The sequence below is a fragment of the Peromyscus maniculatus genome, chromosome 4 (assembly GCF_049852395.1).
Source record: "Peromyscus maniculatus bairdii isolate BWxNUB_F1_BW_parent chromosome 4, HU_Pman_BW_mat_3.1, whole genome shotgun sequence".
Classification (NCBI taxonomy): Eukaryota; Metazoa; Chordata; class Mammalia; order Rodentia; family Cricetidae; genus Peromyscus; species Peromyscus maniculatus.
Genome location: NC_134855.1, coordinates 80,196,574 through 80,224,490, shown reverse-complemented (window position 1 = coordinate 80,224,490; position 27,917 = coordinate 80,196,574). Strand labels below are relative to the sequence as shown.

Genomic DNA, 27,917 nt, shown 5'->3' with positions numbered 1-27,917 from the left:
TAAGGTCCTCTTAACCACTTGTCATAAAACACCCTGAGACACACATCTTGGAAAATAGAAATGTCAAGCTCAGCATCTTCGCCACATTTCAAGCCAGGTAATTACCTTCTCTCCCAAAGGGGATCTATTTTATGTATTTGTGTGCTTTCTAGGTTACAAGTTTCCCAAAGGCAATGATCTTGCTGCCTTCCACTCACTCCACACAATGCCAGAGTGAAATGCACATTTACAATAACAACTTAATTATTCTACATCCCTCTGAGCTGTGTGATGGCCTGTTATATAATTGCCCGTAATACAGAAACCTATATAAACCTCATATAAACCCTTGCAATAAATGGAAGCTTTTATTTGACCTAGAAATAAATTGCTTATTTACTTCACCTTTCTGAGAGGAAAAAAGCAAACCATTTCCCTGCTAGTTCAAAATGTAAGTCATTTCACATCAACAACATTGCATTTTAGCTTGTCATTTTTATTGTCTTCAGAATCAAGGTCTTTTTTTTTTCTTTTTAATGACACACAACAAATACTTTGATATAATCTAAGATATTAAAATAGTTGAACAACTTTGACTTCTTAAGATTTACATTTATATAGAAACAATCTGTGGGGGTGCCTCACCTCAAAATGAAGGTGTCTAAAAACAGTGATTCATCAACATTGCTTTAAATATTTGTTTGATTGAAAGATGTGTATTTCATTCCCAACTGAAATGTATTTCCATGCAGTTTCCCCTGGCTCCAAAGCTTTAGGCCATGGGAAGGTGACCAAGAAAAAAAAGAAAGACTACTCTTCTCTCTTTCCTTTCCCAGTGTGAAGGACAGTGGCTGGAATAGGGTAGTTCCAAAGCCAGGAAGAAATTAATTGCACACCTCTAGTCCATAAGCGCCACGGTCTCTCCTAATCTCTACCCAGCACTGCCTGTCTGGGAAGACCCATCAAGATGGCACAGTGCATGCTGGTCCCCAACTATTTCCTCCACTAATCTTGTCAGTTCCTATGGAGAGTCTGTGACAATAAATTCTCTCTAAGGGCTGTTCCCTTTGTCACCGAAGTCCTGGCCTTTGCAGTAATGTCATGTGGATGCTATGTCTTAGTGCCCAAGGAGAGTCCACAATCTCCTAAGAAATGCCTCGCCCACCCTCACGTTCCCAAAGTGCCTAAGCATGAAGCCCCCACTGAGACAGTGTTTCCACGGAACACCTCCCCAAAGGTGCCGGCTCTGCCTTAGATCATCCCATTGATCTTAGTCCACTCGTAGATGTCTTGTTCACACACTATGTCGGAGTTGATGAGCAAGTATCTGTCACCAACACAGAAATGCTTCTGACAGGCAGCACACTTGAAACACTCCAGGTGGTACACTTTGTCCTTCACCCGCATCGTCATCTCATAGGCACGGATCCGCTTGTCACAGGAAGCACAGAGACCATCTTGACCAAAAAGCCTGGGGCAAAACAGGGGGTAGAAAAAGCTGAGAGATGGAGCAGGGAAAACAAACAGAAGGGATTGGAGGTTGGTTGGTTCTATCTATCAGGATTCCACAAAGCTAGGAAAAGCTGGACCTAGTCAGATACAGTGGCACACATCTGTAATCTCAGTACTCGGGAGGCTGAGGCAGGAGGATGGCAAGTTCTAAGCAGAACTGGAATACACAGTGATATGCTATCTAAAAAAAAAAAAAAAAAAAAAAAAAGCTGAACCCAGATGACAGCCCACAAATCTTTCCTTGAAAGCAGAGAAGGTAGGCTGGGTAACAGTGTGGCATTTTGTTTTCTGGTGTTCCTCTCTTCCCTGAGTCTTTCCTGCTTTTATCCATGCCTCTAGGTTTCGTGGACCAGCTATGGAAGAAATGCAGCTGAAGTGACTTGTGAGAAGAAGTTAGGCATACAGTACATGTCCTTCCCCAGAGGAACTTTCTCAGTAGAAAAGGAGCTGGAGGGGTAACTCACCAGGAATGCAATAAAATGGGCGTCATTGTGAGCTCCCAATTTTATAACATCAACAGACACTAATTTCACCCACTGGGAAGTGTGCCTTGAGTCATCTCTCTCAAGCTGCAAAGTCCATGTCCACATGACCATTCATTGGAGCCCCAGCTGCCAGGAGACAGGAGTATCCCAGGAGACACGTCGTCCCACTAATCATGCCTCAGAGACCCAGAGGACAAACAGCATCTCTCCATGATGCACAGAAGATCTTCATTCATGCTCCTCCTGTCCCCCTAGCCTGACTCTCTGGAGAGATCACTTTGCTCACATCTAAATCAAGTTTCTCCTTAGCCACAGTGCATCGGCCACTTAGGCTACATTTCGTGTGGGGGTTGGGAGAGGCGACTCGGTAGGAACCAGTGCAGTGGTTCTCAGTGAGCTGGTCCAGGGACTAGCAGCATCTCAGTAGCATCCAGGAACTTGTTAGAAACACGAATTCTCAGCTATCCCTATACCTGATGGAGGCACACAAGAGAAGGCCCAGCAGACTGTGTGCTAATGAATCTAACGACGGCTAAAGTTTAAAAAGGAGCCTGCCTGTGAGAACAGAAGAACACCAGGACAAAGGCCAGAAGGTGGCTCGGCCTTGGATTTCTCCGAGCCACCCTAGTGGCTACCTTGCTCGGGTGTTAGTACAACACCTAGGGCGTGTCAGAGCATCAGAGACCAACGACCGAGCCTACACTGGCTACGGGAACACATCCCAAGGGTGCTCCCAACTGCTGCTGCAGGGTCATTTTCATGTGGGGCTTGGGACACAGCACGTCAGCTTGTGGCTTCCACATAGAGCCTTTGTGACCATTTCCGGTAAATGCGTGTTCTCATGAGAAGTCCTTAGCAGCTCACAAAATGAGAGGATCGACTGGTGCATCCTAAGAGGCTATAAGGGGCGTAAAGGCAGTTACCAAAGTTGGCAACATTTGGCCAGAACGAATGGCCTATAAGAGGGGTCTGTGACCAGAGAGCAAGCTCAGCAGCAGCAGGGTCGAATTTCATCTCTCTTCTGGATCCCACTTCCTGTGTGGGAAGCAGACTCATCGGTGGCGGAGAACACTGTCCCACCGGAGCAATGGTGGAGCTGAGGTAACTGCCACATTGGAGGTCACAGAGCAGAAAGTACGTTCTGGCGCCCCGACCTCTCAGTAAGTTAAGTTTGGAGCTGAGCAGAGACACATAACCGAGAAAACAGTGTGCACCGAATGAATCCGACTGCCTGAGGTGTGAGATCCTTAAGGAAGGAGGGAGCTTATTAAAGGGAAGTCAGGAAGCAAATTACCACACATCAGGCGGCTAATGAAAGGACAAAGGACTAACGTTTTGGAGATAAGCTCAGGTCCCAGAGTCACCTCTAACTAGCTAGGTGACCTGAGCAAATGACATGTCCTCTCCAGGCTTCTGTGTCTTACACTGTAAGGCCAGGAGTAGAGGCAAAGGTCTTGGCAATCCATTCCAAACCAGGAACTCCAAGATGCTAACAGCAGTAAAAATAAGCCAGGACTTGACACTTAATGTGTGTACTAATCCCTGGCTCAGAGAATCCACGCCTTGGCTGGATAGCCCAGAAGCAGACCACAGGCAAGGATTTACGTTCAAGTGATTTATGATGTCCTCGGGGGAAGTGGGAAAGAGGGAAGGGAGTGGAGCAGCAATCTCAGGGGGCCCAGACTCAGAGGGAGCTTTGGCCCCATGTCTGGGGACCCCTGAAATATAAGTCCTATCTCCATGGGGCCTTGCAATCCCTCTAAGCTGCAGGGATTTGGGACTCCCCTGAAGTATGTGTCATTGGCACCAGGGTCTGGTGAGGCTGCATATTTCTGGCTACAACAGGTGCTGGCAAGATGTAGAGCCAGTTGTTGAAACGTTATAGGCTAGAGGGGATTGCCCTATATAAAAGTTCGTGAAAACTGGATCCATGGGGATCTGGGCTGGGCACCTACGTAAACAGCTGCATACAACGCAATGTAACAGTCGCAGGTTCGAGCTGAGGGCCGGGATATTTGAGGTTGAATGTCTTAAAAGGACTAGAAGGTAGTTGACCATTCAAGAATCGTGGGAAGAAGCTGTTCTTGGGAGAGCGACTGGACCTCACTGGAGGACCACTGAGTCATTCTGAACCTACCCTGTGAAATCAGCACCAGATATGCCAAAGAACTGAAGTAAACAAGCCCACGGCTAATGGACCATCCCTGAAGATGAAAAAGAAAAAAAAAATCCCTCCTCTGTCAAGAGGTGTCAGCAGCGCCTTAAGCTTTCTGCTGCCCATTTTAATAACAATAATATAAATATTAAAGGGTGGCTGGGAACGTCTGCACTAATGCAGAGTTAATTAACATGTTGCCTGGGAATGTAGCAGGGAGAAGAATTATTTCGTGTCACCAAGACACAAGTTAATTAACACTGGGCTCTCCCAGACTATTTTTTTCCTCTCCTTTTTGAAAATGGAAAAGATTAACACGCCCAGGCAGCGCTGCCTTTCTTCCTGAATGTTCTATAAAACCGTGGAGATAGGGAGGAATCGGCTCTTTTGACCTTACTGTATCTGACTTCATTTAATAAGATTCAAATGATTGGACAGGGATGGAGGCAGGGCCCAGTGGGAATCATTTACCCAGCTGCTTTCTGACTGATTTGGCAGACCTGGGGTGAGTAAAACCAGGTCTGTATTTATCTCTGTTCTATTTTCTTATGACTTAAAAAAGAAAGAAATTCAACAAAATTGTAGTCAGACCTACTCGCTCTCTTTTCTTTTTGCCAAAAAGCCACTGAATTCACAATGATTTCCATCGAGGGATGCAGGCGTGTAAAAGCGAACTCAGTCTTCGGGGGACCAGATAAGCTTCCTCCGACTGCGGAATTAACCAGCGGTTTTGTTTTTATTTCTCATGTGCGATGCCCTGAGAACAAGTACAGGATGGAAGAGCCACCCCAGCAGCCAGGGGCACTGGAGTCTGAAAGAGCTTCTTCCACGGCCTAGATGGTCCTAATACACCGGGGCTGCATGCTGGGTGGCCCCTCTGCCACAGTCGGTGACAAAGAACTGGCAGCTCAACAGCTGAGTGGATCCGACAGGACAGGGCGCAGAGTTACCTCCAGTGCTGCTGATGGAGAAGAAGCTAGAGATGCCAGAGCATGCCAGGCAGACACCCACTGGGTGCCAGCACGCTCACATGGAGGAGAGTATGCCCCAGGTCAGGAGAAATGTTCCTGCCTCACTTGGCCTTGTACACATCCCATTTCACCCTTCCACGCTCCCATCTCCGTGTCCATTATATTGGAAAATAATTTGCGACATCAGCTAGCATCTATTTCTTCAGCCATGTACCGACTCAAGCACTTCATTTGTATTATTTTAACCTTAGAAGTAACTACAATCACTACCCCCATTTTACAGCCAGGAAATAGAGGCTTGTGTCCCTTGCCAAGGTCATAGCACTAGGAAGCAAGGAGGCTATGACGACTCAAACCTCCTGACTCCAGGGCCTTCACCCTTTATAGCTACTGAATGCCATCTTCCTGCTATGAGACTCAGTGCTTGGAGCTCATTAGCAAGAAAAGATTGTTATTATAAAAGTCCTTATCAATAATATTGGAGTCATGAAAAAGAATAGCTAAATATATGCATATGTTTATTGGGTATTAAAATGAGGTCTTAAGAACCCACCCCGAAACTTATAAATGAACTCTCGCCCTACCCTCAGCTCCCATGTTTCCCCATGTATACTTCTCCACACCCGATCCTTTGGTATGCTCCCCAGAATTTTGTCCTTATTCTGACTTCTGTGTATATTCTTCTCTTACCTTTAAAGACACTAGTGATTTACCACACAGGGATGTACCTCTGCGAACCTGGCCGTAGCGGAGGAAGAGCTCACAGCTATGCTGAGGCGGCTGAGGCTCAGCCTCCATGGCCTAGCCTCCTTGGGCAAGCACCTCAGGGCCAGAGCAGGAGCTAGAGACCATGTGTTCAAACCCAGATGGGCCCCAGCAGTGTGACGAAGGTACCTGAGATAGTCTCTCCTGCACAACTTCCGTCCCAGCTTGTAGTAAAGGCGCCGCCCCACCTCTCCCAGCCGGCACCCACAGAGGTCACAGCTGAGGCAATCCTCATGCCAGTACTGGTCGATGGCTTTCAGGAAGTAGCGGTCCCCTATGTTCTGCTGGCAGCCGCCACATGTCAGCAGGGATGGGGGTATCTGCAGCACCTCATCCACTGGTTCCCTGAGGAGGAGGAGGAGGCCAAGCATTAGGGATAAATAAACTCACAGAAGAAAGGCAAGGTCCCGGGAACAGCTCTATGCCAAATGGGGGACCTCACTGCACTGCCTTCCAGCAATTCCAGAATTGCTGCAGAGATACAGCCAGCCTCGAATGAGGGTGGGAGGGAGCAAGCTAGAGAGAGACCCTAACATTTGAAAATTCAGACAGGATACCCGAAGGTGTCCAAGGCACCTGCAGGTGGCGCTGTGCCCTTGGCAGTATTCCATCACTGTTGTGGGGCCCTCGGATCTCTTTCACCTTGCCCCTCTCTTCTGTCTTCCCAGGTTTCCCTCCTTTTCTTCTTTGGTACCCAGGACATAAGCACTGCCAAACCCCAGAGAACATACTTGGGACCAACGGAGCTGCTCACAGTCAAAGCATCTGATGACCCAATGGGCTAAGGATCTACAGATAATCTGTTGAATTCACGCTGCTGCAGCCCTTTCCAGTGCACAGACTCAAAGGGAGAGAAGGAAGGAGAGAGCAATCAAAATTGTAGTAGGTTGCCTTCTCTTCCCAAACTAAAAAAAAAAAATCCCATCAATATCTAATTATTTCAGTTGAAATTCTGCATAAATCTTTGGCTAGAGATTTGGCTCTATCAGAGGTCCTAGGTTCAAGTCTCCAGTACTACCTAAAGTGGGGATTCAATCCCAGCCAACCCAGAGGTGGAAGCTGGAGGATCAGGATCTCAATTCATCATCAGCAAGAGGCCCAGGGCTACATTAGACTCTGTCTCAAAACAACAAAAGAATATTAGATCTGAACGAACCTTTGCAAAGAAACCTAGAATACAATACTGCTGTTAAACAGAGGACATCGATCAGATTTTTCTTTCTTCACATACTTCTTTTTTTTTACAATAGTAAAAGTGTTTTGAATAAAGTTAAATTAGTAAAGAAAGTGGAGAAAGAGACAAACAACGGTCTCAAAGAGACTGAAAAGCGATTAAATTGATACCAAAATCTCAATCTAGGGAGTTAGTTCACAGTGAGCTGAGGGATGTGTCCTTTTCCTTTAAAGGATGGCTTCAGAGGTAAGGCTGCTTGCTGTCAAGTCTGATGATCTGATGTGGATCCCCGGGATCCACAGCGTGGAAGGAAAGAGCCAATTCTGGCAGGTTGTCCTCTGACGTCTACTTGTGTACCCATGCACACAGACAGACAGACAGACAGACAGACACACACACACACACACACACACACACACTAAAATAAATGTACAAAATTGTTTTAAAGTCATACATAGGGCCTTCTGCTTGCTTCACTTTCCTAGAACCTAAGTAGTTCTGTTTTTAGATAAGAAGAAATAACTTTTCTGAGAGAAAATGGACGTGGAAGAAATGATTGTGACATCAAATAGACGGCACAGCTTAATGCTTGCTGATTTGTAATGATTAACCAGGGCTCTCTGGAACCTTATTCAGATAAAACCTACTTTAAAAAAACTAGTTGTTTTGCTGTTGTTGTTGTTGTTGTTTTAATTTTAAAAATTGGATTTCATTCCTACTGTGAAATGCCCAGTGGGGTTCTCTTGGGTACCCTGGGGTGGTAAGTCTGTTCCTCTTCTTTTTACTTGGCACTTTTACCAAGTGACCTTGTGGCCTAATTGGCCAGTACCCATGAAATTCAGCCCCATTATAATCAGGGACAGTGAGGCTTGGGGAACGTTTATTGGGCACTCCAACACCTTCATACCATTAAGCATCGACGGTAAATATTGAGCTAAATGCTAACGCCAAACCCACCATTTTTGCATAAAACATAAGATTACCTTCTTTTAGAACCAGGAAGTTTGAAGCTCAGACCATTTTCTTTAAGGAAAAACAACAACAACTAAATTGAGTTTTGGGGTTTTTTGTTTATTTGTTTGTTTTCGGGGCTTAAGATCAAACCAGGTCCCTACTCGGGTTAAGCAAGTGCTCCACCACTGAGATGTATTTCTCAGCTCTTTGTGTTTGCATTGTTTTTAAATTTTTATTTTAATATGTCCGTGTGTAGGTATGCACACATAAGGGCAGGTGCCCCAGAAAGCTGCACGTGTGTACACGAGTGTGCATGTGCACACACAGGTCATAGGACAACTTTCAGGAGTCGGCTCTCTCTTTCTATCATGCGAGGCCTGGGGATCAAACTCTGGTCATCAGGCTTAGTAGCAATCACCTGTAGCAGCTGGGGCAGCTTACAAACCCTCTCCTTCCTTTTAAATTCTAACACAAGATCTCAATAAATTGCCTAGGCTGTACTGGAACTTTCCATTCTTCTGCCTCAGCCTCTTGTGTGTATAGAATTGTGGGTGAGATGGGCTAAGACCTTATATAATTTTAATAATACGTTAGAGTCTTTGTTTCTATAGGGTATATGGAAGCGTTTCCATCCTATCTGAGAGTTAACTAAGACCCTTGGCCTGTTCAAGCACACCAATTCAGAATCAACTCTCTTCTTTTGCACAGCTCATGGTCTTACTTCAGGCTTTCAAAAGCATACACAGAACCTCCATCATGCTCGATGCTAATGTTATTACCAGTCAACTTTGAAAGAGAAGAAATTGCACTTATCTGGAAGAAAACTCCCCAGAGTTAAAATGACCTGCAGGAAGGCAGGCGGGATCCCCAAGTGCCTGGTAGAGGACATCTAAGCTCCTGGATTCTGGCTCCCTGTGTGCACACTGCCTTTGCATGTGCCCAGGCAAGGACCCATCTGTATTTGGAGAGGGGATGGTTAAGACCCAAGCTGGCTTTGAGCAAGCACACAGTGAGGCAGCTGCAAGGTGAGTGAGTTACACTAGAAAAAGACATGATTATCTGAGAGCAGATAAGGGCCGGGCAAGACACTGGCTCCATCTATCTCTCTGTAATTAATGATGATGTGACATTATCTCTGATGAACAATTCAAGCCAAAGACTGAATGAGATTCACCTTAAGTTAATATTTGACTTTCCTGCCACTAGCCTATCCTGAACATGATATCAGAGTACCCTGGTAGCTTTGATTTTCAGCAAAATTTCTCAGCAATTTCTCAGAAAGAGGGGGAAATGTTCTGTAGACATTTCCCACCTGGCTTGTCCATGTTCAGTTACAGCCTTCCTACTGGGCACATATTGTGGGACTATCAATGGACTTCCTGGACTAGGTGCTCACTATTACAGCCTTAGGATACCTTTCTGTGTTCTAATCTCAGGGGTTAAAAAGGCACAGACTTTGGAAAGAGAAAACTTCCTTTACAGAACTCAACCCTCAGGCTGGAGAGATGTCTCAGCCATTATGGGTGTTTTCTGCTCTTCCAGAGGATCCAAGTGAGAGTCTCTGCACCCAAAATGGGTGGCTCACAACCACCTGTAACTCCAGCTCTAGGGGATCCAACACCTCTGGCCTCTAGGGGCAGACACACACACACACACACACACACACACACACACACACACACACACAATTAACAATAAAAATCCTTTTTTTTTTTTTTTTTTTTTTTTTTAAGGAGCTGAACTCTGTAGATTCAACTTCTAATAAAGTGGCTAGGTTGTGCTGATAGGAAAGCAATAAACACCAGTTTGTCTGACCTGCTCCCTTACCTGGAGCATGATGTCTTGTCCGATCTCTGCAAACTCAGAGCTCAGATGCAATGCTAAGTTTATTTTTAAAAGGGAACAAACTGTAGACACCGACTTGTTTTCTAAAGGGTTGTTATTTTTCTCCTGAAATTTTTAGGAAGCTGGTCTTTATGTCAACAAATCTAGGTCCTTTCTGAGCTGGTGTCTTAACCTTCAAGACTGAAGAGTGATGTTTATATTCTCCCTGGATCGTGGGACTTCCTGTGTTTTATGAGAACATGCTGGGTTTTTATGCTGCTGACTGAGGGTAAAACCCAGGTAAATAAACACCACAGAAGGCTGAAATGGAAAGGGGGGAGGTGAGTAGGGGAACTTCAGCAGGAAAGCACAATTCTTTTAAGGCAGGAAAAGAAAAAAAAAAAAGCCACCGAAACAAATGCTCCTTAAAAGCACAAATGGACAAGTCATTAACCAGCTCCTTTGGTCTTGTGTTAACAAATCCCTTCAAAGGATTAGATGGAGACTTCAAAGGAATAAAAACTCAAAACCAGGCAGCTAATGACTCTTAAAAGGGCATTTGCGTGGACAAGAAAAATGATACCTTAAGCATTCCTGGCTGCCCTTGTTAAGGCTAGAAAATGGGCTGGGGTATGGGCTGCGAATGGGGGATGTTCTTTGCAAACCAGCGCAAAGCTCAGAGAACAGACAGTACAAGCTCATTACAGCTCCGGTTCGCTGACCCCAAGCCCTTCTGAGAGTTCAATGGGATCCTGCTCCCCAGAAAATATACCTAGACAAAACAACACACACACACACACACACACACACACACACACACACACACACACACACACACCAAAAATAAAAAAATAAAATTTAAAAAATTTAAGAAAAAACCAACAACAGCAAAAAACCGGTGCACTAACTTTCGAGGTTCGCATGCCCACACTAGAAGACTCCGGGGAGGGGCGAATATGCACCCGGAGGAACTCCGAATTAGCTATTTTAAAAGTCTCCGGAGGCCTGAACCAGTTCCCAGGTGGACGGACGGACCCCATCAATGACCGCAGCCGCTCTACTCGGGGCTGAGTAGGAGACCGTCTGGGACCCTCGAAGTGTCCCCTCTTCCAGAGGGACAACTGGACAAAGAGAAAGGGAACCCAAAGGAGTGACGAGGGAGGAGGCAGAATCCCCCCATCCACTCTCCTTGCACTGCACCTGCGCCTCGGAGCTCCGGGTGCCTGCTACTGGGCAAACTTTCTCGCCCGGGTGAAGGTTTGGGGAGCTTTCCAGATAGCCCAGAGCGGCCCGCAGGGTCGCGGGACCGACCCCTGTTACTGCTTCCGCGGCCCAATCCCTCTCGGTGTCTCCAGAGTCACCCGAGAGGCACGGGGAGCCCCTGCGACACCGAGGGACCAAGGGCACGCTGCGGGCGCGTACCTGAAGCCAGCCCCTCGCTCCTAGCCTGGGACCCGGTGGGGGGAGGGCGCGGGTACAGAAGCGCCACACTTACTCGGACGGGTCCAGGCTCTTCCTTTCGATGGCCGAGGACATTGGGGAGGGAGGCGGCGTGCCGGGTGGCGGGGGCGCTCCCTTTGTGGCGCGTGTCTGGCCGGCTGCCTGGACTCGGACCCCCTCGGGTGCTCGGGCGCCGCCGCTCCTGCGCCTCCTCTTGCTCGGTCGCTCCGCCGGCGAGCTCGCCCCTCCACGCTCAAGGACAGTCACCGCGCTCCCTTCAAACGCCAAAGAGAGAGAGCGAATCAGCCGGCTGCCCGGCGCGCGGCGGCCGAGGCAGGGGGCCGGGGAGCAGCCCGGCCTCCCACCGGCGGCTGCAGCAGCTGCCGCTGCCCAGGACTTAACCTTCCATCCCGGTCCCGCTGCCGTCACCACAGCCGCCGCTGCCGCCGCCGCCGCCGCCCGGTCCCGATCGCGCGCAGTCGCAGGCTCCGCCCGGCCGCCCCGAGCCCCTCGCACCTTCGCCGGGGTCGGGGCGCCGAGGGCAGAGAGGGGGCGGCGGCCTGGGGGCGGGGAGCGGACCGCGCGACTCTCCCCGGGCTCCCTCCTCTCTCGCGAAGGTCTATTTTCGCTCAGCTTCCCTCTGTCTCTGGTTTCATTTCCTTTTTCCTGATCACGATTCAAATACAATAGAAGGAAATCACATTTAAAGAGACAGCTGCCCGCCCCCTCCCCTTTTTTTCCATTTTTTTTTTTTTAAACGGGGCTCCTGGGGATTAGCAATCCAAACAGCAGCAGCAGCAGCACTGACTTGGCTTCTTAAAGGGGCCCCGCTTCGGAGACTGAGAGTCTCCCCTGAGCACCTCTCCAGGGGCAAGAAGCTGTGCTGCTACTAATTCGTCCTTTTCAGGGTCCCCTTCTTCTGCCTTTCCCTTTTGGTTTCAGACTGAAACCAGCCGCTCCAGCGGGAAAGAAAAGAAAAGAAGGTGAAATAAGCACCTGCAGAAACGCAAGCGTTCCTAGTGCCTGGCCCGAGCGCACTCGTCTTGGGTTCGAGGTCCCAGGTCCACGGGTCGCGATGCTCTGGGATGCCCGGGACAGCGCGGCTCTGCTGGCTGCGAGCTTGTGGCTGCGACTGAGCTCCAGAGAGGGGACGCGAGCTGTGCGATCAGGCCCCTCACGCGTCGGGTGCGCCTGAGCAGTGCTAGGGGCAGCTAATCCCGCGGGGAGGGTGGCTGGGAGGGACCACACTGTCCGGGTCTCCTCTCCATCTGCTGGCCACAGAATTCCCTCCCTCAGCATCTTTCAAAGAGCAGACTCCAGCGCTTCGGCTTGCCCTCTCTGTAAAGTGCCCGCAATACTCGGACCAGAGGAAGTGCCTTTCCAATAATCAAGGATCTTACAGTTATTACTTAACTATTATTTTACCCTATATAAAGCAAAGAAAAAGGCAGGCTTGATCTGGAGTTCAGGTTTCTCCTTCAAGCCTGAAAGCAAGTTCTAGAAGGAGAAAGAAATACAGAAGGGAAGAAGAGGACTCTAGCTAGCTCCTTTTCCAGGGAGAAAAACTTGGGTTCCCCTGGGCCTTGACTTCCTTGAAACTGGGTTCAGAAATGATTGTTCAAGGCTCGTTAGCTTATGGTGATGCCAGTCCTGAGGCTTGTAAAGAGGAAAACTCCCCAAGTGCTTTCAGAATCCATTGTTTTATCAAGGCCATAGGTAATTCATCCCCATTTTAAAGATTTTTTTTTTCAGCCTAGATCAGCTCACCCTGGAAGATGACTGCCATCAGAAGTCAGAAGTGAATCCTGGATGCTTAACGTCCCCGTACAGAACCAAATCCGCATTTGTATTCTCACTAGTAGTAACCTGACTCACTACCCACAGATTCCTGTCATTACTTGTCTCCATGTCCTGAAGTTTGTGAACTGGAAAATGATAATTAAAATCTGTGTCTGGAGCTGGGCATGGTGGCACACGCCTTTAATCCCAGCACTCGGGAGGCAGAGCCAGGCGGATCTCTGTGAGTTCGAGGCCAGCCTGGGCTACCAAGTGAGTCCCAGGAAAGGCGCAAAGCTACACAGAGAAACCCTGTCTCGAAAAACCAAAAAAAAAAAAAAAAAAAAAAATCTTTACAATGTTTAGGCAAGCCTAAACTATATGATAAATGTGTAACCTATTCCTCTACTTTCATTTCTATCTGAAGTGAAAATAAACACTGGTCGTGGTGGCATAGGCCAGGAATCCCAGGTGGAGGCAGGCAGATTAGGAATTCTAAGTCATCCTCCCCTACAAAACTAGTTGAAGGTCAGTCTGGGTTACATGAGACGCTGTCTCACAAATAAAACCAAAAGAAGAATGAGAAACAATAACAATACATGGGTTGTGATTTGCAGTTTATCTACTTACTAGTGATGTTTTAACGCTGAGGCTCTGGAACCAGATTGCTTGGGGTTGATTTAAACTCTACCAGCTCATGTGACTAAGAAAACTGCCCTCAAGACGCAGAATGGAGAGTGTGGCTGAGGATTTTGCCTATATTCTAATCTGCCTTTTTCTGCCCTGTGAACCAGGCTGAACAGCATGAGCTTACATTCTCAGTATCCTTGTTAGTAAAATGGGAATAATGGAACTTACTTACTGGAGGGTTTGGTGTAACATACATACATATATACATACATACATACATACATACATACATACATACATACATGTTACCACTGTCCTTGCTCCGATTATCCACAGGGAAAGTTGGTTATTAAAATAAATATCTCCTTGGGCTCCAAGAGGTAACTTTGGAATGGCCAACTCTAGGGCATAAATATTCTTTTTAGTAAGATGCCTTTGCTTTGACCTGAGTGTGTTAAAGGGGAAAAAGAGAGGCATGCACGTGACTTTGGGTCAATTTCTTATCTTTCACAACTCTTTGGGGAGAGCCTTCTTCGAGAAGGTGCATATATGATATGATATCTTAAGATTTCAATTTCACACACAGTGGCTGTAAGAAATTACTGTCTACTGGTGGGACTTCATTCCTATTCTATGGGCAATTAAGTCACCCAAATTTAAGTATAACATTTAGAATCCAGTCTCAAAATGTGTTTTTATTATGACTGACTTTAAAGCAATCATGACCTTATCGTATCTTCCCATAGCAACCAGTAACTGCCGTGATCAGGAGAGATTCAGCCACTCAGAGGCGATTTGAATGTGTAAAATGATTCCAGAGAGCTAAAGATGTTCTCTCTTGATCCCTACCCAGCAGGGCTAAGCTGTAATTCCACCCTCAAAAATATTAAATATCCTGAAGTTCAGACATTTTTCCAAGTTTCCCTTCTGAGATAAGAATGTCAGAAGTCTGAATCAGTCTGCATGATAAATGTGACCCCAGATGGATTATTTTTTTCCTTCACTGGGAATTTCCTTTTTTTTTTTGTCCTTCTTAGTACATTTACAGTTATTTTTCTAGGGAAGAAGTGTATCAAGTGACTATGATTACATTTCTTTGCTAAAGTGGACTTCTACTAGGAAAATTCCAACCATGACAATTGACTTTTCCCCCTTCCAACCATTAGAAGCTGAATTATGACATTCATCTTGTTAGCTGCGACAGTAACAAAAATAAAGCCCTCTCTTGATATGATTTTAAACATGCAAAATTCTTAAACCATTCAGTTGCCATAGGCATCTGACTTTCAGCCAATCAGGACATCCTTCAGAGAAGGCTGAGACTCAGGGACCATGTGGACCATCGGGTACCACCGGGTACTGTGGGAGAAGCTGAAATGAGTCTCATCAGCATTTGCAGACTCATTTGGGAACCTTTCAGGGCCAGTTAGTTATGTTGGTAACCTTAGTGATAAACAAGTCAGGTTTGGAGGAAAGAGGCTCAAGTAATTTTTTTTTTCTTTTAAATCCCTATCAATTGAGTCTTAGGAGAATGGACACAGGAGTTACATAGACAGAACTCTGATGTGAGATTTGGGGGAAGTTACTTCACCTCTCTGAACCTCAATTTCTATATCTGTCACATGGAAGTTCCATAAAGAAGTTCAATAGGGGATAGAGCAGGGTCAATGTCACTGGGCTTGTTGCCTGTTCATTTTATAGGGATTTTTGGTGGGATAATATGTGCAAAAATGCTTTGCACGATGATGGTGCCTAGAAAATGCTCAGAAATGATAGCGGTTGCTATTACCCCATCCTCCAGTGCAATCATCACCACATCAAGAAGCACCAATCTTCCAGCCAATCAAGACATCCGCCAGAGACAGCTGAGACTGGGGTGCCTCGGGAGGAGCTGAAGTGAGACTCGAGCATTTGCAAAACTTCAGGCTAGGGCTCCCCCTATTTCAGTTAATAACCTAGGACTGTGCACATCAGACCTGGGATAGCTGCTGGCAATTTCACTGTTTCCCTGCTGTGTAGTATGTTCCAGCCACATTCCGATTTTATTAAGTGACTTCCTGCCTCCCAGTCACTTAGAGTCACCTTTGAGAACTAAGAGGCCAGTGGCTAGGGATTGGGATCAGTGAGTAAAGTGCTTGCCACACAAGCCTTTTGAGCCCGAGTTCTTATCCCAAGCACCATTGAAAAAGCTTGGCAGCTTCTCTAACCCCAGGGCTGCAGAAACAGGGGGTCCCTGTAGCTTGTAACCAGCCAGAGTAATCCATCATTGATTTCTAAGTTCAGTGAGAGACCCTGTCTCAAAAAAAAAAAAAAAAAAAAAAAAAAAAGAAAAGAAAAGAAAAGACTGATGTTGACCTCTGGCCTTCACAAGATCAAATGTGTGTACATGGTGTATGATAGAGATGGGGGAGGGAGAGACGGGGTGAGGTGGGGGGGAGGCCAAATCAAACACAGAAGGGAACATCCTGAAATGTCAGTTCCACACAGATCTTAACAGAGTACAGCTCATAGCTAGCCCTACTGGAAGGGATCTGGGAAAAGCGGGGAAGTCTGATTTCCTCCTCACAGCAGCTGGAGTTTGCAGGGCTTCCCTCCTGGTGAGCTTACCCATGCTTCACCCACAGCAGCTCTGCCTCTGTTGACCTTTGGCTTGTGGCCCAGCTCTCTGCTCTTCTTCCACATCTGTACACTGGGACTTTCACAACACAGTCTCCTACATCTTTACAGGACTCAGGGAAATGAAACGGACGAGGCGCTTGGGGAGGAAACTGGCGCAGACTATGTTTCTGTAGAACTTCGGAGCCATTGACAGTCATCTTCAGCAGAATGCATTTGAAGAGTCGGGCTTCAAGACGGGTTTGAATGTCTGCTGATGATTCAAACCCTTTAACAGGCTGGGCAAATGAGAGTCAACTTGACTCCCTCTCCTGCTGTGACTGACCCCTCCCACACTGGGTACTGGACCTTGAGTTCCTTGGCTGTTCAAGTTCAAGGTGAGCCAGAGCTGGGTAAAGAGACTCACAGAGCTGCCACTGCGCTCTGTTTCTAGGAACCCTTCTCTGTAGCTGTAGAGATGGTCCCAGCTAAGTAACACACCACGGTGCACGGGACCCAGGTTCACCACATGTGAAGTGCAGATACCTGATGTGGTCCTGGAAGACCTTGCCATCTGATATGTACCATACCCATGACCTCACCCCCTTCAGGCTTTGTGACTGAATCACACCAGCCTTTTTTATTCCCTGCAACAAAGCAAGAGGGCTCTTACATTACCCTCTCCTATGGCTGTTATGTCCCTTCTTCCTCTCTCTCTGACTGCGCACTCTCTTCGTGTGTGTGTGTGTGTGTGTGTGTGTGTGTGTGTGTGGTGTGTGTGTGTGTGTGTGTGTGTGTGTGTGTGTGTGTGTGTGTTTCTTAAACGGGGTTTTGCTTTAGTAAAAGATGTGTTTAAGCCTGAAGGTTAGGAGAAAAAGTTAGAGATGCCCAAGCACGTGGGTGTGGGCTTCTCAAAAAGGGTCACTCCCTCTTGTCTTTCTCGAGTATTATATTTAAATGAAGAATACAGGCATAGGTATAATTAATTGGGGCCAATAGTTTAGAGGTAGTTTCATATTCATTTGTTTTTGAGACAGGATCTCACTATTGGGAACCATGCTAACCTTGAACTCATGAACTCAAGCAACCCACAAATGTCAGTCTCCCAAGTTTCTAGGACCATAGCTATGCATGAGAGTTTTGATTTCTGTTTGGGAGTTTCATTTTTGAAAGACATAAATCTTTTGGCTCCCAGAAATGCTGAGATCCAGGTGGCATCAGCAAACAAGGTACTTTGACATGTGACCTGCCACTGTAGGATCCCCCTCTCACCAAGATCCAGGCAGAGAATGCATCGAGTCCCAGGCTTTCGGGTTAGACTGGCTTGTGCTTGAGTCCCGGCTCCTTCACAGGGTTTTAGGCAAATTATGTAACAGGGCAGAGCTTCAATTTCATCATGTGCAAAATAGGGATAATAATATCTTCATCATGGGGTTGTAGGAATAAAATGAGATCATGCATGCCAAATGCTCAGCACGGTGATCATCATGGAGCAAGAACTCATCGGCGGCAGCTATTATTAGAATTAATTAAGCAAAGAACTTTAGAGGGAAAGTCAATCAGAGAGCTCTTTCTGCCTGGAGATAGATGGATAACCAGTCCTGCCACATGAAAGCTTAGCCCAAGCAGGGGAGTCGGTAGCCTTGCTGGGGGCATATGCCTTCCCTTTCATGCTATGGAGACCCTTTGAGAACTCATGGGATAGGACCACAAAGGCCTGGCCCAGCCTCAGGCTCAGGAAAGCAACTCAAAGGGGTAGAAACAGGACTCTGCCATGGTCACTGGCTCTTCAGACTCAGGGGTCCCTGGTTTGAGAGCCTGCATCCCAGATGTACCTTCCATTGGAGGAAGGGGTGAGGGAATTGGGACCAAGGTGCTGATGGGGAAGCCGAGTGTACTGGGCCTGGCAGAGGAAGGAGACTTGGATGATACCTACCCCCACAGCCTGTCCGCGTGTCTCTCTGAGTTAGGAACCATGGAGAGAAGCAGAGCTCGGTTCACATCCGTGGTGGGCCCAGTTACAGGGGAGACCTGTTACCAGGGAGGAGCCCTGCAGCAAGCACCAGCTCCCGGCTTCTCTTTGATCGCCCCTCGTTTCCATACGGCTAACCTAGCCTGTCTGGAATACTATTAGTTGTTCATCATCTTATGCCAGAATTTACAACAGCCCAATCTTTTGAGGCCTCAGTTGTCCCATTTTTCTCTAAAGGAAAGAAGTGAACTGAAGGTTAGAGCTGATGTTCTGGGTGTGATTCTGTCCTTTTTACAGATCAAGGCCAAGTTCCTCTCTTCGCCCATGAAGGGGCCCCATCCTTGCCCACCTCTGTTCCACAAACCGAGCCTCTGACCCCTCCCATCAATTCTGCGGTGGTCTCAAACACCCTCCTGGTACGCATGGTCTATGCACTGTCTACTCTTTTATCGCTATCTGGAGTATCTCCTTTGCCCCTGCTTCAGAGTTCTGGGGCTAAAATAGAATGACTAAGCATAGAGGCTTTAATATAAAGAAACCTAATTTTAACTCTACTTCACAACTCACTATCAGGGTCATCTAAAGCCAATCTCATTGATAAAACAGAGGCATTGGTAACGGCAGGGTTAGGATACTGTGTGTGGTGGATGGAGCACAGTGCCCAGCATAAAGTAAGTGCTCAGTAAATACCAATGATTACTGTAAGTCTCTTGGAAGAAAGCTGAGAGGAAATGCTTTATAACATTGGAATCAGCAGTGAATTCCTCGGTAGCACACTAAAGGCAAAGGTAGCAACATTAGAAATAGGAAAATTTGACTACATCAAAACTAAGTGATTTTGGACACGAAGGGACATCATCAACAGAGTGGAAAGTAGTGTAATCCTGTGATGGCATAGTGTATTTACTAATGATCTGTCTGATTGGAGCTGAGGATCCAGAGCATGGAAGAAAACAAACCAGACAAGCAATCCAATTTAAAAGTGAGCAAAGACCTTGCGTACAGATTTCTCCAAAGAAGGTACCCAATAAACACACCAACATGTTCACCATCACTCATCATTGGACACCTGAAAATCAAGCCCACAAGAAGACACTACTCCATACCTATCATAATTGGCTGTTATAAGAAGGGGACGTGAGAGTGGGCGGAGGATATTGCTTAGATGCAAGAGTGCATGTGTGCTCAGGCATGGTTGTTCAGGGTGGGTGGAACCCTGGCTTCCATCTCTGGCACCAAAACTGAAAACAAAACAAAAATAAAAGCAACTGAAAATACCAAGTGTTGGCAAAGCGCTGAAGAAATTGGAATACTTATACACTGTGGATGGTAAAAAGGAACAGTAATAGCCATTACAAAAACAGTATGGTAGTTTCTCAAAATCTTAGAAATCGAATTTCCATATGATTCAACATTCTCTCCTCTGGATAAATACCTCCAATAATTGAAAACAAGGACCTGGACAGATTAGTTGCATACTCATATCCGTAGTGGTATTGGTCACAGTAGACAAAGGTGACCTGTGTGTTCATTGATAGATGAATGAATTAGAAGGTAGAGCCATGCACAGATAATGCCACACTGTTCCATCTCAAAGAGAAAGGCAACTCTGACTCACAATGAAATGTGGATGAACCCTGAGGACGGACATTAAGCTAAGTGGAGTAAGCTGTCACTAAGACAATCAGCTATGACTTCACTCTTAGGAGTCACATTTGTAAAGCCAGAGAGTAGAATGGTGCTGAGGTGGGGAGTTATTGTTTACTAGATCTAGCATTTCACTTGGGGAAGATTAAAAAAGACAGGCCCTGGAGATAGATGGTGGGTGATGGCTGCACACGGTAATATGAATGTGTCCAAAGTCACTGAACTGCGCACTTGGGAGTGGTTAGGCGGTAGATTTTGTGTGTATTTACCATAAAATTTTATATATGTTTTACTACACACACAAAGAAGCCTGGTGAAAGTTAACGGCCATTCCCTGGCTGCATATCTGTCCCACAGGCAGAATTTTCTGTGTAGTGTCGGGAGCTCACAGTCTTCTCAGGCTCCATGGTCCCTTTTTTAACATTCCCAGCTCTACAGTGAAGGCAGACCCATGAGCTGTGAGATACTCCTCAATGGTCACCCCTGGCCTCGTAGGCTTTTTGAAACTATGCCAAGCCCCAAATTCCTGACAGCTGTCTTTGTGGAAGCCTGCTTGGTTTGGAGGCCAGAGAACCAGTACGTTGGTCATTATACACAGCCATTCATTTCATAACCCAACATGTCTGACCATGTAGCAGGCGTAGCCTCCATCCGTGAACGTGGGAGAAGGGGTCTCCTACACATCCACACTTTTCAAAGCCTGGAAGACCACAGCGTCTTCCAAAGGCAGCAAGGCTGAAGAGAGCCAACTCCTCTCCCCACACTTTCAGGCTACTGCAGGAAGAGCCTCTCGAATCAGATCTCACAAAGAAAGAACCATCAAAAAATATTCCATTTGTATTTCCTGTGTGGCCCTCCATCTGGAAATATCTTTTATCTGGCATCTTTTGCAAAGCAGATTGAATTTTGAAAGAGTCCCCTCCAGGTTTATGCTGGCCTCCCTATCACTCCAGTAAGCCATTTCCATCCTAACCTTCACGAGGTCACGCAGTGGTGACTCGGGATGGGAAACAGGGCCGGCATGAAGCAGCAGCCGGTCTTTGGAAATGCGAGGCATCTTTTTAACCCCAAAACAGCTATGTGGAAAGCAAGAGTGAAGTCTGACTGATTGCTCCACACACTTACACACTCCATCAACTCAAAGAGTCCTTCCATAGGGAAGTCCTTTCACGGCACACCCCTCCAGGACCAACTACATCAGAACATAACTTGGCAGGATCCAACTCCAAGCTCAGACCCCCGCTTTGTGAACTCCCATGTTAGGACCGTTAGACTGCTGGCTCCCAGCACTGTTCAGAATTGAACCTAAGAGCATCTGGTGGTATGTGGCACTCACTGAGTACTATGAAGGAATGAATGAACTAGTCAAGCACGTCTTACCTGCCTCTCCACACGCCACTGCAGATCCAGGTAGAAAATGCCTTCTTTCCAGAAAATGACAGAAACTCAGTTTCAGTAGCCAGGAGAAAAGAAAAAGAGTGTGTTTTGTGTGGGTGGTGGTTGTGGGGAATCCCTTATCTTCAGTTGGAGAAATGTTTCCTCAGGTCCTTGATAAAGCAGGGAAAATTGCCCCCCAGGGCTTCTGATAGCAGGCAAGTGTCCTTGATAGTGGACAGGGGCTGGGTGGGGCAGGCCAGGCTTCGGCATGGGCGAAGAGATGGATTCTAACGGTTTCTTTGCTGTTAAAGGGCTGCTTCCTGCCCCGTTTTCCCCCCTCCTACCAGCCGAGCTTGTTAAAGGCGAGGTCCCTTCTTCAAGCACCCAGGCGCTCAGGGCTGGATGTTCCGGCCAGCCTGAGGAAGCCAGTGCTCTCTCTCTTACAAACTTTTGGTTCTCAGAAATCCTCCAGGAGGTGAAAAGTCAAACAGCTTCCTACCTGACAAGAGAGGAAACTGGGACAAAGCCTTCCATAAACCTTAAGCCCGCCTCAGCTAAAGTCACAGGACACTTGCTCACTAGACTCTGGTATTCTGGCTCTTGGATCTTTGTTTTTGTTTTTTATTTTTTTTTTTTTTTTTTGGTTTTTCGAGACAGGGTTTCTCTGTGTAGCTTTGCGCCTTTCCTGGGACTCACTTGGTAGTCCAGGCTGGCCTCGAACTCACAGAGATCCACCTGGCTCTGCCTCCCAAGTGCTGGGATTAAAGGCGTGCGCCACCACCGCCCGGCTTGTTTTTGTTTTTTAAACGTTTGTCTTAGTTTCTTTTCCTGTTGCTGTGATAAAACACCATTAGAAAAGCAACTTGAGAGAGAAGGGGCTTATTTAGCTCCCAGTTCTAAGATACAGCCCTTCATGGTGGGGAAGACAAGGAGTTTGAAGCGGCTGGCTACATTACATACCATCTAAGAAGGAAGCAATAAACACACACATGGTACTCGGTGCCCTTTGTCCATTTAGATAGCCCAGGGTCCCAGCCAGCCAGGCCATGTCCCCACCCACGGTGGACTAAGCCACTAATCTATTTGTCCACTTCCATTAATGCAGTCAAGATAACCCCCACAGGCATGCCCAGAAGCCCACCTTCCAAGTGATTCTAGATTCTGTCTTTTTGACAACACTAGCCATTGTAACGTGTTTGCAGATGCCTGTGGAGGCCAGAGGTTGAAGCTGGGTGTCTTCCTCTATTGCTCTATTGATTGTCTAGACTGGCTGGCATTCTGTCTCCCAGCTCTGGGATTATAGGCATGTACTACCACACGGTTTCCCTGGTAGATTCTGGGTATCTGTCTAAATTTGGGTCCTCACTGAACCATCTCTGCAATCCCACAATGAAGTCTTCCAAAATTTTACTTTTCAAAAGGAAATAAAACTCAACAAAAAGGCCATATTATCTAGGAAGTGGCATTTGCTGGGTTTGGCTTTGAGTACTTCAGACAGAAGATGGCATTTGTAAAAACATTTACTTATTGTTATAAACAATCGCTATATTTTTATTGAGAACCTATTATGTGCCAGGGTTGTTTTCGTTGTTGTTTTGTTTTTTTGTTTTGTTTTTAATGCTTGTCTTACTTAATCCCTGACAGTCTTCTGAAATCAGTGGTAGACTTATGCGATTTTGTAGCTAGGAAAACTGAGAGTCAGAGAAGTTTATTAACAGATGCCCAGAGTTGCAGGCATACATGAGATGGAATTTAAACCCAGGTTTCTTGACTCTGCTGTGCTCCAGCGCTCTCCCTGTTTAAAGGCATGCATGGTCAAAACACACCACTTCTGAGCCAGTGACTCTAAGTGGGAAGTTTATTCTGATATGAGCATAGGCATCCAGCGGAGTCTACGGGGGAGGAGTCCCCTGACAAGAGGGTCTCCTGACATTTGGAAGAGTATGGGGAGTAGAGGAAGCCCTGAGTGAATGTGTTAAAAGTGATGAAATCCTGAGTGAATGATTTGACATGGGCACAGCCATGTAAAGAACCCCATGCTTCAGATCCATGGGAGTGGCAAAGACTTCCCCATGGTGAGGATGTGAAGCTCAGAGGGACGGCAATGTCTTCCCCTGGTTAAGGCCAACAATGCCAATGATGCCCATGTTGGCTGTGTGCAAAAACTACAAACTGCAGCTTCCTCCTCAGAAGACTATGACATGGAACTGCTAGCCTAGAGACCTCCTACTGAGGTTAGCTAACCCTTCTCCCTCTGCTATACATAATAAGAGCTCTGAAGTTCTAGGCTCTCCTGGAACAGCAGATGCACTCCCTCAGCGTGAGCACAGCCCACCTGAGCCCAGCTGCTCTGTGCATGTGTGTCTGTGTGTCTGTCCTTTCTTCACTCCCTTGCCACCCCTGTCAGGTTTCCAGGATGAAGCCCTGCAGGACCCAGCAGAAGAGAAAGAGAGCCTGGCCCCAGGGGTACAGATAACAGACAGGAAGGCACCTGCTCAACAAGGCTGAGAGCAGAGGAGAGACCAGAACAATTTCAGATGGTCTGGAGTGAGTCTATCAAAAAGAGAAATGATAGGACTGGAGACGTGGCTCAGAGCTTAGAGCTGGAGACGTGGCTCAGAGCTTAGAGCATTCGTTGCTCTTACAGAGGACCCAGGTTTAGTTTCCAGCATCCATATAGTGGCTCACAATTGTAACTCTAATTCTAGAGGACTCAGCATTGTCTTCTAGTCTCTGCAGGCACACATGGTATGCACAGACACACATACACACACACACACACACACGTATGTATGGAATATATATATATATATGCATGCATACACAAATTCACATAAAATGAAAATTAAGAAAAGTTTTTTAAAAAAGTGAAAGTGTGAGTACCTTGCACGAGACTTCTTACATAAGTCAGAATTGGGAAGAGCAGGAGCGGCTGATGGTTTCTGCCTCAGGGGACGTTGGCAGTTTGGAGTTGTCCTTTTGCTGTGTGCAACTTTGTGCACCCAACTCAATTTCTCCACAACTCGATCTCTAGCATTCAGCTCAGTGTGTCATGATTCTTGCTAGCACAACTTACATGAAGATGGTACCAATATCAGGTAGCCATCTTAGTACAGGAAATCTACCTGTAGGCAGGAAGACCCCTGAAGCAATGCCATGCCAGGCTGCGGAAGACGTCCAAGCCTTAGGGAGTTCAATCTATGGCATATGAAATTTGCCTTTGATTTGGTAGTACATCCGTTGGGCTACATGGACCTTTGCTTGCAAACTTTATCCACATGCAGGAGGATGCTCTATGTCGCTCGAGGGCTGGTACTCTTCCCCAGACAGCTGTCAAGTCTTCTGCAGCCAGCTTCTTTGGGCTCTTTGGTAGGAGCACCAAGTGCCACTGCTGTTTGTGTTGTGAAGGCTGATAGAACCATGGGCTTTTCTCTGCTGCTTCTGCTGGTTTCCAAGTGTGACCACATTGCAAGCCCTTAGTGGCACCCTTCTGACCCACACTTATACTCCGAGCAATGGGTAGGAAAGGGGTCACGACTTCCTCAGACTAGGGCATTGCAAGAGCGCAATTCAATTCCAAAGTGTCAAAATAATGTTAAAGCGCTTGTCAAAGTCAGCCATGTACAGTCTGAGTTTGAGAAGTGGTGAGACCTCAGCAGGAGCTGGCAGACTGGCACAGGTGAGCCAGGCTCCTCTGGGACCCTAACCTCTTAGGTTTGTTTAATATGTGCGGCTCAATACCATTAGCTGTGCCCTTCACCCTAAGGAAGACGCAAACACTGACATGTATGTTGGGATTAGATACACAACCAGGACTCAGGGCTAGGGGCCAGATTTTATGACAAAGTCCTATCAGTCTGTCCCTGCATAGAGAAGGGTGGAGCCTAGGGGACTCCACCAGCAGCACCGGGTTTTGATGGTTTGTGGTACAATATGGGAGGGGCTTGCTTATTGGTAGGGTGAGGGTCTTGGGGAAAGAATAACAGCTCCAGCACTTCATGAAGTCGGATATAGTTCCAGCCCTGTGTACATACTTATTAGTCTAGGATAGCCTTAAGCAGTGGACTTTCTTTGGGTGAGAGTAGAGTGAGGAGCATTGTGCCCAATGTGGACGGGGGTGGGGAGGGGAGTCACAACTTGGATGGTCTTGGATGGTCCGTCTGGTGCCAACTCTGTCCAGGTATATGACACTTGCAGCAGGGCCCCTAGGAGTAGATCTCTGTGCCCTGGTCAGGACACTTTGGTCTATCGTGTGGATTACTGGGTGGTCTTCCTCTAGGTGCACAGGTGTGGTTGGACACCTGCAATGTGACGGTACAGCCCAGGCCAGCACAGCTGTTAAGTCAGACTCAGGTCACAGAGGCATACAAAGATGCACAGAGTGGAACGGGCACTTGAGGGCACATTTAGTTCTATACTGGGCTCCCAACTGGGTACCATAATTCTGATAAAAATAGCTGGAAGACAAGAGTGGGTCCAAAAGCTCAAAGGCATTGCCTTTTGTTTGTCCCGATAGCTGCTCGGGATAACAGAATGCTCCTGGCCTATGGTGTTGTAGCAGAAGGGTTATATATTCTGAACAGATAGGGATGACACTGTGGACCCAAAGCTGCCCAGGTGTCCTGGCACTGGGTAAGGAAACAGTGTCCCAGACACAGCCATCATCCATATCAGGCAGAGCTGGGTAGTGATAACTCAAAGGTTTACAATCACATTTTCACGTTTTAAGGTTCCAGAACAGCATTTGTGGCTGCCCATTCACAAGAACAGAGGACATCTGTGTCCCACTGCTTCGGGCAGCTGTCTATGCTTTGGTGTGTGTGTGTGTGTGTGTGTGTGTGTGTGTGTGTGTGTGTGCGCGCGTGTGTCAAGGATAGCTAGCCTCAGGCATTCTATTTTAGACCACTGGGGTTGGGGACCAGGTTTTCTTTGTCTTCGCCAAGATCTACACAGTGGTAGTGTCTCTCCTGGAGCCAATCTCTCTGTCCTTCTGTGGGAGAAATCAGCCGGCCTTTAAATCCCTCATAACCAGTGGCTGTTTTAGGGAGGCAGGATCTGGCTTCCAGGTTGGTAGAAATATACTGTCATGGATTTGGCTCTTCTGCCTGTAGCCAGCAGGTCTCACTTATTATCTGCCCTCAGTCTGGCACTCATGCTTTGTGAAGTGAGCCACACTGGAAGGAGACAGCAGAATGGAAAAACAGAGGCACCTGAGGCAGGAAAACCATGACCTGGAGCCTGGGTCTCTCATCAGAACTAGTGAAGGCATAATAAGGGCGTTTTGTTTTGTGTGAGGGGCCCCCATGGGCAGGAACCAAGGGAGAATAGAGCAATAAAAGGAAACTAATTTGGGGAACCAAACCATTCTGGAGCTTTAAGGAAAGATTCATGGTTGTTGTATCTATGGTAACACAATGGGAGAAGAGAAGCAGGAATGGCCAGGGATATGTGTCCACTGTGGGCAGGGTATATGGGGTAAGGGCATGTGTCCACTGTGGGCAGGGTATATGGGGTAAGGGCATGTGTCCACTGTGGGCAGGGTATATGGGGTAAAGGCATGTGTCCACTGTGATCAGGGTGTACGGGGTAAGGGCATGTGTCCACTGTGGGCAGGGTGTATGGGGTAAAGGCATGTGTCCACTGTGATCAGGGTGTACGGGGTAAGGGCATGTGTCCACTGTGAACAGGGTATATGGGGTAAGGGCATGTGTCCACTGTGAACAGGGTATATGGGGTAAGGGCATGTGTCCACTGTGGGCAGGGTGTACGGGGTAAGGACATGTGTCCACTGTGATCAGGGTGTATGGGGTAAGGGCATGTGTCCACTGTGGGCAGGGTGTACGGGGTAAGGACATGTGTCCACTGTGATCAGGGTGTCAGGGGTAAGGGCATGTGTCCACTGTGGGCAGGGTGTACGGGGTAAGGACATGTGTCCACTGTGGGCAGGGTATATGGGGTAAGGGCATGTGTCCACTGTGGGCAGGGTATATGGGGTAAGGGCATGTGTCCACTGTGGGCAGGGTATATGGGGTAAGGACATGTGTCCACTGTGGGCAGGGTATATGGGGTAAGGGCATGTGTCCACTGTGGGCAGGGTATATGGGATAAGGGCATGTGTCCACTGTGATCAGGGTGTACGGGGTAAGGGCATGTGTCCACTGTGATCAGGGTGTACGGGGTAAGGACATGTGTCCACTGTGATCAGGGTGTACGGGGTAAGGGCATGTGTCCACTGTGGGCAGGGTGTACGGGGTAAGGGCATGTGTCCACTGTGGGCAGGGTGTACGGGGTAAGGACATGTGTCCACTGTGATCAGGGTGTCAGGGGTAAGGGCATGCATGTGTCCACTGTGGGCAGGGTGTCAGGGGTAAGGGCATGTGTCCACTGTGATCAGGGCGTATGGGGTAAGGGCATGTGTCCACTGTGGGCAGGGTATATGGGGTAAGGGCATGTGTCCACTGTGATCAGGGTGTATGGGGTAAAGGCATGTGTCCACTGTGATCAGGGCGTATGGGGTAAGGGCATGTGTCCACTGTGGGCAGGGTATATGGGGTAAGGGCATGTGTCCACTGTGGGCAGGGTATATGGGGTAAAGGCATGTGTCCACTGTGATCAGGGCGTATGGGGTAAGGGCATGTGTCCACTGTGGGCAGGGTATATG

At 47.4% G+C, this 27,917-nt stretch overlaps 1 protein-coding gene across 4 annotated transcripts; it reads right to left on the bottom strand.

Annotated features, from left to right (window-relative positions):
* Window positions 1-454: 454 nt before the first annotated feature.
* Window positions 455-13,303, bottom strand: Lmo2 (LIM domain only 2). Of its 4 annotated transcripts, none has more exons than XM_076570186.1 (4): window positions 11,776-11,923; window positions 11,315-11,534; window positions 5,997-6,212; window positions 455-1,450 (listed from the first exon to the last, which is right to left on the bottom strand). In XM_076570186.1, the coding sequence occupies exons 2-4, from the start codon at window positions 11,353-11,355 to the stop codon at window positions 1,231-1,233; spliced, it is 477 nt and encodes a 158-aa protein (XP_076426301.1). In that variant the 5' UTR covers window positions 11,356-11,534; window positions 11,776-11,923; the 3' UTR covers window positions 455-1,230. The 4 variants fall into 4 exon arrangements, with proteins under 4 accessions (XP_076426301.1, XP_076426300.1, XP_015850297.1 ...); XM_076570185.1 differs by having other exon boundaries at window positions 11,662-11,796; XM_015994811.3 differs by having other exon boundaries at window positions 11,315-11,901.
* Window positions 13,304-27,917: the final 14,614 nt, after the last annotated feature.

What these genes read in the sequence shown, in the direction of transcription:
- Lmo2 (XM_076570185.1), bottom strand. An exon ending in AAGAGCCTGGACCCGTCCGA is followed by an intron (nt 6,213 to 11,314) that starts GTAAGTGTGGCG and finishes CCTCCTCCTCAG; the next exon opens with GGAACCAGTGGATGAGGTGC. An exon ending in TGCAGGAGAGACTATCTCAG is followed by an intron (nt 1,451 to 5,996) that starts GTACCTTCGTCA and finishes GTTTTGCCCCAG; the next exon opens with GCTTTTTGGTCAAGATGGTC.